The sequence below is a fragment of the Ammospiza caudacuta genome, chromosome 8, assembly GCF_027887145.1.
Source record: "Ammospiza caudacuta isolate bAmmCau1 chromosome 8, bAmmCau1.pri, whole genome shotgun sequence".
In the NCBI taxonomy this organism is placed as follows: Eukaryota; Metazoa; Chordata; class Aves; order Passeriformes; family Passerellidae; genus Ammospiza; species Ammospiza caudacuta.
Window position 1 is genome coordinate 42214947 of NC_080600.1, and position 9883 is coordinate 42224829.

At 45.8% G+C, this 9883-nt stretch overlaps 1 protein-coding gene across 1 annotated transcript in view; it reads left to right on the forward strand.

Moving 5' to 3' along the window:
- Positions 1 to 1947, forward strand: part of EPC2 (enhancer of polycomb homolog 2) — a 40112-nt gene extending 38165 nt beyond the window's left edge. Inside the window, exon 14 of the mRNA XM_058809426.1 lies at positions 668 to 1947. Coding sequence (XP_058665409.1) covers positions 668 to 740 — 73 coding nt within the window. The 3' untranslated portion in view covers positions 741 to 1947. The remainder of the gene's footprint in view (positions 1 to 667) is intronic.
- Positions 1948 to 9883: the final 7936 nt, after the last annotated feature.

The window sequence follows — 9883 nt, forward strand, 5'->3', positions numbered from 1 at the left end:
GTGTGGAAAATATGAAATCAGTGAGTAGAAGTGTGTGGAAAATACGAAATCAGTGAGTGGAAGAGTGTGGAAATATGCAATCAGTGAGTAGAAGAGTGTGGAAATTTGCAATCAGTGAGTAGAAGAGTGTGGAAATATGCAATCAGTGAGTAGAAGAGTGTGGAAAATATGCAATCAGTGAGTAGAAGTGTGTGGAAAATACGAAATCAGTGAGTAGAAGAGTGTGGAAAATATGAAATCAGTGAATAGAAGAGTGTGGAAATATGCAATCAGTGAGTAGAAGAGTGTGGAAAATATGAAATCAGTGAGTAGAAGTGTGTGGAAATATGCAATCAGTGAGTAGAAGTGTGTGGAAATATGCAATCAGTGAGTAGAAGAGTGTGGAAATATGCAATCAGTGAGTAGAAGTGTGTGGAAATATGCAATCAGTGAGTGGAAGAGTGTGGAAATATGCAATCAGTGAGTAGAAGTGTGTGGAAATATGCAATCAGTGAGTGGAAGAGTGTGGAAATATGCAATCAGTGAGTAGAAGAGTGTGGAAATTTGCAATCAGTGAGTAGAAGAGTGTGGAAATATGCAATCAGTGAGTAGAAGAGTGTGGAAATATGCAGTCAGTGAGTAGAAGAGTGTGAGATGTGCTCTGACTGTGGCTGCTCCTTCCTTGCAGAGAGAACCACGAGCCAGAGCGCCTGGGCTTGAACGGCCTCGCAGAGACCACAGTGGCCATGGAGGTGACATAACCCCCCAGCTGTCCCAGCTGGGTCACGCTGTGCTCCTTCTATTGCAGCTGAATGCAACCACAGCACTCTGTGGATCACAGAGACCTCGCCCAGACCCGAATGGACTCCCGTTATATCGTGTATTAAGTCGATATATAATGTAAATTTTGTAAAATTGGGAAAATCACTACCTTGTAAAATAGTTTATTTGTATCATCAATATTATTTCTGTTACTTGAATAGTAGATATTCATCATCATGCTTTTGCACTTGAATTTGCAACTGAATGGATTAAAAAATAATTCTTTAATGGGATCATGAGCATGACATGGGATCCTGCATCACTTGTTTAAACTATTTATTTTGCCATGTTTACATTTTGTATCTTGTACAAATAAATGCAACTTTGTGTCTAAAAAAAAAAGTTAAAGATTCATAGCTAGGAAACAAAAATTCTTGTAATTTTTTTCTAAAGGAAATGTAAAGTTTTCACTTGGTTCATTTTGTTTCACAATTTGACTAGATGGACTTTTTGGTAAATACTTTAGTGGCATTTCACTGTCAAATATGAAGTTCAAGGCAAAATAGTATTTTCTATTACTGTGCAGGGGAAAGGGATGGATCGATACATGCAAATTTAATGTAGTAACTCACTTTTCCATATATTTTGAATGTATATTTCTATTTATAATACCAGTTTATAAAAAATAATTACACAGGAGAGGAAAAAAAAATGACTAGGAAAATTATGCGTCTGGCACATGTCCAAATGTGCAGATCTGAGAAAATTTTCACCTCAATGCCATTTTATCCGAAGACTGCGTATTTTAACCGGCTTTCAAACTGTACCACACCACGTTAAAGGATATTTTACCAGGTATGTATTGCATTCTATATCATTGCAATAATTCATTATTGGATGTCTAGCTATCGAGCCATCCCAGGTGGTGGGGGGGGAGGGAGGGTTGTGGCAAGATTGTCTTTTCAATTTTGGAGAGTTTTCCTGTGGCTACAAGGCAAGTAACGGGTTGGAAAAAGTCTGACTGTAAGCGTTGGACACCTTGGTAGTGTAGTGTTTTAGTGACTTTTTTTATACGGTTCTTGTACATTAGATACGTGTAGTGGTGTTTCCGAATGTTTGTTTATGCACTAGTTCAGACAACTTTCCCTGTTACTTGTTCTTGATAAGTGAAAACTGCAGGGAAATAAAAATACATATCAAAACCTGCCCATGGTGCAGATGTGGTTATTTCACAGAGTGCAAGCAGGGGCAGCAGCACTGCTCAGGGCTCTGATCCTCTGATCCCAGCACATGCACAATTTCCAGAAGCCTGCAGGAATTCTGTGCTAGGGGAGGGCTGGGATGTGTGGGGGTGATCACAGGGGTCCCAGGATGAGGGAAGAGATGAGGATCTGATTTCAGAAGGCTGATTGATTATTTTATATATATTGTATTAAAACTATACTAAAAGAGTAGAAGAAAGGATTTCATCAGAAGGCTGGCAAGGAATAGCAAATAATGGAATGATAGTAAAATCGTGTGACTGACCAGAGAGTCTGCAACAGCTGGGCTGTGATTGGCCATTAATTAAAAGCAACTAACATGGACAATCAAAGATTCACTTGTTGCATCCCACAGCAGCAGATAATCATTGTTTGCATTTTGTTCCTGAGGCCTCTCAGCTTCTCAGGAGAAAAAATGCTAAGGAAAGGATTTTGCATAAAATGTGTTTGTGACAGGATGAGACCTGGGGAAATGGGGAGTGGGAGGTTCTTGCCCTGCCAAAGACATGGGCTGAATTTCTGCTGGTTTATTCTCCATATTTGGGTGTTTCTGTATTGCAAGTCCTGGGATCACTGAGGTTGGAAGGAACTTGGAGATGTTGTTAGTCCAGGCTCACCCTCCCAGGAAAACCTTGTCTCTGTCGTGCAGTCAGTGTATTTTCCATCTTAGCTTTCTATATAAAGAACTATTTTTAATCCAAGCTGTGTTCAAACCTGTTTTGTCTTATGTTGTGTGAGTTAAAAGTCCTGGCAGCTAAAAACTTGCAGAGCTTTAAATCCCGAGAGCTCATCACAAACTCAGATGGCTAAAATTACCTGGTTTTTGCTTAACTGATGCTCTGTTTTTATTCCATGTGATGTCTGCAGGGAGAGGTGAGGATAGATTATTCCTGTTGGGAGTAGAGGAACCCAAGATGCAGCCTTGCTCAGGTGAGGGGTGGTGGCAGCTTTGGGGGGCACTGGGACTTCACTGGGATTGCTGCTCCCTGAAAATTCCACTTTATCTGATCCTTCCAGCCTTTCTGTAGAGCTGGGCTCATTTCAGGGAATGGCTGATAGTCTGAAGTATAAATGATTTTTTAAGAATTGTTGAAAATCTGAGTCTGTAAAAAAAAAAAAAAAATATTCTCCTTGATATCTAGGAATAACCTTGCTTCACTACCATCCCCAAAACCCTTTGGAGGCTTAATGAAAATGGGAAGTAATTTCCTCTGCAGATGGAAAGCTGTACACTTAGCATGGCCTCTTTGCACTACAAAGATCATTTTCAGTGTATCATTTTCAGGGAAAATTGGCCAGAAGATGTCTCTGAGATTGCTGTGTATCTCTGATTTCGTGGAGTCTAATCCTCATCTAATTACTTAAAAAACCTTTAGCTGGAGCTCCAAACTTTTAATGGATTCTGGGAAAATGTGAGGTGCAGAGAAGGATTCCATAAACTCCCAAGGCTCTGATGGTAAGTGCCAGCTGTGGAATGGCTTTCATTTAAAGGATTAGTGCTGATGAAACCACCTGTGAACAGAACTGGAATAGTCCTTGCAGAATTTCTGTGTGCCTCGAGTGCAGGAGAAGGGGAGGAGTGGTGGATGATGCTGCAGGCCTTGGAAATCTTCATTAAAAAGAAGAAAAAGAGAAAGGGGAGGGATTAGTGCTGTAAAATCCTTTGTCCAGCTGGGATTGCCACTGACTGAGGTGGTTTTGTGCTCTTTGAACATGTTGAGGATATGTTGTTCAATCTGAATTCCCTTTTTTGTGCATTTCTGCAGCAGGACTGGAATGGGGATTTCTGTTCTGTTGTGTATTGGGAATATCTTTCAGGTAAGAGTGTGGAATCCTGGTTTATCTAAGCAGTTTATGCTGGACTTCATGTCAGATGCAGAGTGTTAAATGTCAGGAATACAAAATGCTGGTTCTTTCTCTAATAAGATTTCTGTTTATTTATGGATTGACTGCAGTTTTGGTGTGTGTTTGTCATCCCAACAGGCCCCCTGGATTTGCCTGCAGAGAAACAGTTTCAAAGCTCACTTCCATGTTTCTGCTGCTTTGAGGGTTTGCAACATTGGAAAGACTGGGAATAACCTGGGAGAATTAAAGCCTTGGTAAATTAAAGAAGGAAGATGAGGGAGAGGGAGTTTTTCCTGAGTAAGTTGGGTGAGCTGTGAAGATCCAAGTGTTGCCATCTGAACAGAGAAACATGGGAGATAATTACTGCTGATCCAAGCAGCCAATTATGTAGGAAACATTGGATGTGTTCTTGCAGGAGCCAGCAGCAGTGGGGGCTCTGCTCTGGTTGGGTTGTGCCATCCTGCTGCAGTGACAGGGCCCAAAATGTCATTCCTGATGTGAGAACTGAACAGAGCATTTGTTCCTGAGGTGCCTTCCAGGAGGAAAAGGGAATTTCAGGGTACATTCCCTGTTTTCTCAGTGACTTGCTTGTCTCTCAGTCCCCTGCTCCATCTCTAAATGCAATTTCTGTGTCCTTTAGATGGTTTTTAATGGTTTCATCTCAAAAAATTAATGAGCACACATGTAAGTTGTATTTTGCTATGAATTTAACTCAGTTATTCAGTCTGTTTTGTAATAGTAACTCCAGTTTAAATAACAATAAAATAATGTAGCTGAAATAGGACTAAAATATGAAACTAACAGGGAGTAACAGTGAAGTAACCCCAATCACTTTTGGAATCCCTGGATCCCAGAATGGTTTGTGTTGAAAAGGACCTTAAAACTCACCTGTGATCACAGACAGGGACACCTTCCATTATCCCAGGTTGCTCCAAGCCCATCCAGCCTGGCCTTATCACTTCCAGGGATCCAGGGGCAGCCTCGGCTGCTCTGGGAATTCCATTCCAGCTCCTCCCACCCTGACAGATTTCCTGAAGTTAGGATTGATTCTGAGACTAAGAACAGTAAAATCTGTTTAGTCCAGCCTGCCTTCAAGCCACAGAACTCTGGTTTAACTCCAGCACAAGTGCAGTTACCCAGGGAGGATGATGGATCCCAGCAAGGAGCAGAGGAAGGAGGGAGGCAATAACTGCAGCAGATTACAGAGAACTTGTGGCAGATAAGAAGATTCAGACTGTTTATCTGGTGGGAGGCCACAGCCCTGTGCACGGTGGTGTCACTCTGGGCGCGGAGGTGTCACTTTGCCAGTACACATCACCGTGACGGGTGTGGCATCCCCAGGAGGGCAGGAGCAGCAGATGGAGCGCCCAGGGCACGGCTCAGCTGCGCTTCCCAAAGCTTGGGCTCATCTGTGGCACAGCAGGAGCTGCCGTGTCCCCTCTGTGTCACTCGCCGGGGCTGGTGGCAGGGGCTGGCCGTGCCACCAGGGCTGAGCACGCTCCTGCATCCCCGCGTGTGGATACGACAGCCCGGCCAGAGACAGAAAGGCAGAGAAAGTTTCCCAAGAATTTGAGAATGAACGAAAACTAATCTGCAGCTGGAGTTTTGAGCAGTTGTTTCTCACAATAAGGTGTTTGTTTCCCAAAGGGTGGTTCCTAATTAACCAATGGGTGACAGGTGTCATCAGAACCAGTCAGGTTCTGGGTGAGCGATGCTGGTTGTAAATATCGGGAGATTGTGGTAAAGTCAGCTTTTTATGCCTTCTGAAAATCCATGGAGTGTGTCGCCTTTCTTCCCGTGCCTGACTCAATGGTGACACCTGCACTGACTGAGAGCTGCCTGGGGGAAAGGACCCTGAAAACAGCAGCGCTCCCTGATCCTGGTCCTGGTCCTGAATCCTGCCCTGGGGAAAGGACACCACAAACAGCAGCGTTCTCCTGATCCTGATCCTGTCCTGAGGGAAAGGACACCACAAACAGCAGCGTTCTCCTCCTTCTGATCCTGAATCCTGCCCTGGGGAAAAAGACCCTGAAAACAGCAGCACTCCCTCCTCCTCATCCCGATCCTGAATTCTGAATCCTGCCCTGGGGGAAAGAACCCCAAAATTTCAGGGGTAAAAATGGATCTTCTTGTCAAACTTCTCTGTGGCTCACAGAAGCCACAGCAGTGTTCTCCTCCTGATCGTGATGCTGATCCTGAATCCTGCCCTGGGGGAAAGGATCCCGCAAACAGCAGCGCTCCTTCCTCCTGATGCTGATTCTGAATTCTGAATCCTGCCCTGGAGGAAAGGACACCACAAACAGCAGTGCTCCCTCCTCCTGATGATGATCCTGAACCTGATCCTGAATCCTGCCCTGGGGGAAAGGATGCAAAAACAGCAGCACTCCCTTCCTGCTGATGCTGATCCTGAATCTTGCCTTGTGGGAAAGGACCCCAAAAACAGCAGCGCTCCCCTCCTCTTGATCCTGATCCTGAATCCTGCCCTGGGGGAAAAGACACCCCAAACAGCAGCGTTCCCTCATCCTAATACTGATCCTGAGCCCTGACCTGGGGAAAGGACCCCAAAAACAGCAACCTTCTCCTCCTCCTGATGCTGATCCTGATCCTGAACCCTGCTTTGGGGAAGGACGCAAAAACAGCAGCGCTCCCTCCTCCTGATCCTGATTCCTGAACCTGATCCTGAATCCTGCCCTGAGGGAAAGGACCCCGAAATCAGCAGCATTCTCCTTCTCCTGATGCTAATCCTGAACCTGATCCTGAATCCCGAACCTGGGGGAAAGAACCCCAAAAGCAGCAGCACTCCCTCCCCCGGATCCTGAACCTGAACCTGATCCTGAATCCTGCCCTGGGGGAAAGGACCCTGAAAACAGCAGCGCTCCCTCCTCCTGATGCTGATTCTGAACGCGATCCTGATCCTAATCCTGCCCTGGGGAAAGGACACCACAAACAGCAGCGTTCCCTCATCCTAATACTGATCCTGAGCCCTGCCCTGGGGAAAGGACACCACAAACAGCAGCGTGGTTTTCCTGCTCCTGATGCTGATCCGCCCCGACTCGGCGCAGGGGGGTTTAAATCAACGCTGTAAGTGACACCAGAAGATGGCATCAGCTGCCTGCGATGCTGCTTAACTCTTTCTGCATCTCCACGGAGCCTTTGTGCTTTGGGATTGGGTTATTTTAGCACTTTCCTGCCCTTTCGGTGTTTTTATGGCTGCTTTAAAACTTCCTGTAATGTAAAGACAAGAGTTTTTTCCCAAGTTACAACCCTTTTATTTAGGTGATTTATTAACCCAAATGTAAAGATGGTAACTTGGAGAAAATGTTTTGTGTACTCAATAATGACCTGAAATGTTTTGCTGTTTTAGACAGTGGTAAAATCGATTTATTTATTTTGAGCAAACCCATTTTTTTTTAGGTGGGTTAACACCAAGTACGTGACTCTGCATAACGTGAATAATTTATATGGAGATTGAGATTTATGTGTGTACTTTACCTTTTTTAAAGTAAGCATATATTGGAGTGTCTTGCAAATGAGAAACAATTCCTGCCAGCACAGCCCCAAGCACTTTCTCATGGAGTGCCAGTGCTCCACTTGCACATCCAAACTCCTGTGGAGGTCTGAGAAAGGAATCCCTGTGGCCCTGATCCCAAAGAAATCCTCGCCTGGCTGGCCAGGGAGATGTTTGGTCTGGGATATTCATAGTGAGTGTCAGTGCTGCAGAGTGCAGTGCTGATCCCAAAGAAATCCTCACCTGTCTGGTCCAGGGAGATGCTGGGTCTGTGATAATGATGCTGAGAGTGTCAGTGCTGCAGATCCTGTTCATTTTGCTGTGGAATTTTTCCCCTCCCTGGCCAAATGTACCCGGTCCCTCCTGAGCTGTGGATATGTGTCCATGCCTTTGATGCTCCCTGGGGATGCAGAGCACATAATTCCTGACCCTCAGCTCCTCCTGGCTGCCTCCTCAGCACTCTCCAGCTCATTTCTGCCTGTTCTCCAGCCTGCCTATATTTATTTTTACTCCTGCTAAACACGTTCACGCTCTGCCTTTGCAAACATTCCCATTCCCATTCCCTCTCAGTGTCTGTGGGACATTAACTCCGGGTGACATTTAAAATCGCCTTTTGCCACGGGGATCCCACCCCTTTGGTCCCTCCTGGGAGAAATCCTTTAGCAGCCCCTTCCCCCGAGCCACATCTGAGCACGAGTGGCACCAGGAGCTCAGATTTCCTGCCCGGGCTCAATGGGATGTGCATTAACGCTGCTCTCCTGCCGGCAGCTCCCGGCCCTGGCCAGCGCTGCCTCTCTGCTCCTTGCGCGGAATTGTTCAGCACAGCAGAAATTCAACCCTGTGCTTCCTCCTGCAGCTCCCTCCCAAACCCAGAGCCCATTCCTGGAGCCTGGCAGCAGAGAAAGGGAGCAATGGGAATGCTGAAATGTTCCCCTGATGCCTCAGGTTTGGCTTTTCTATGTTTCAGGCTCTGTGCTGCTTTAGTGAGCAGCTCTGAGCTTCACATTCAGCCTTGCTGAGCTCTGTGCACAGAGCAGGGAGACAAAACAATTCCTGCTCCAGCTGGGCACCAAGGACAAATGAGCCAAATCTCAGCCCAGGAGCACAAACCCCGTGGGCTGCAGAGAGAAAAACAAGCAGGGTGGGACTGCAGGGGCTAAAGCTGCAATGGGACAATGAACTGCAAGGTGCAAATGGAGCAGAGCTGATCCCAGGGACAGACCCCGGCAGCGCTCGTGCATTTTGGGGCCATTTTGGTTCATCTTGGGTGCAGCCCTGGCTGGGCTCTGGTGCTGCCCAAGGTGGATCCATGGAGGAGATGCTGTGAGTGAATCCCTGCTTTATTCTGGGACTCTGCCCAGCCCCTGCTCCAGGGCAGCCTGGACAAGGCATCACCCCCATTTCTGTGGGATCACCTCTGTCACAATCCCTGCCCTGCTTTGTCACCTGTCCCCTCCCTGGTTTTCCTGCAGCCTCAACACTTTGGTTGCCCTGCAGAGAAATGGAATTTTCTCATTCCTTTATGAATTTCCAGCTCTCAAGGAGGGGATTTGTTGTTCCTTTATTATTCCTATTCGTTATTCTGAAATCTTGGGGTATTTGCTGAGCTGAGGTTGGCTCAGTTCTTTCAGTTCTTCAGAAAAATCAGAACTTGCTGTCAGACCATATCTGATCTGCCAGGGTTAGCTGTACTGGGGAGCTGGAGAGCTGGGAAGGTGGGAAAAGGAGACAACATCCAGGTTCTCTTTCTGTGGAGCTGGTAGGAAGGCAATTTTCATATATTCAGGTGTTACTAAGCTAAGAAAACTAATATCTAAGTGATTCCTTGTAAGTGTACTGTGATGGTGCTCACAGGGGTCTCAGGATGAGGGAAGAGATGAGGATGTGACTCCGTGTTTCAGAAGGCTGATTGATTATTTTATGATATATATTACATTAAAACTATACTAAAAGAATAGAAGAAAGGATTTCATCAGAGGTCTAGCTAAGAATAGAATAGAATGGCAAAGAATTATAACAAAGGTTTGTGGCTTGCACTCTCTGTCCGAGCTAGCTGACTGTGATTGGCCATTAATTAGAAACAACCACATGAGCCCAATCCCAGATGCACCTGTTGCATCCCACAGCAGCAGATAATCATTGTTTACATTTTGTTCCTGAGGCTTCTCAGGAGGACAAAATCCTAAGGAAAGGATTTTTCATAAAAGATGTCTGTGTCCGTGTACAGCTGGAAATGACATGGTTTGAGAGGTGAGAGAAATGCTTGAAGGTGAGAACAATAAGGTGTTTTAGCTCTGCTTTTCTGTATTTTTATGGTTTTTATAAAGCAGGTTCCCATCAAACTGTCCATCCCACCTTCAGGCACCCAGCCCAGCCTGGGAGAAGCTCACAGACCCAGGGAGGTGCTGATCACTCCCAAATCTGCCCCAAAATTCACATTCCTGCCAGGCTGCTCCACCTCATCTGGCACTGAGTAGTAAAACCAGCAGCAGCAGGGGGACAATTCAGTATTGTCTGCGCTCCAGAC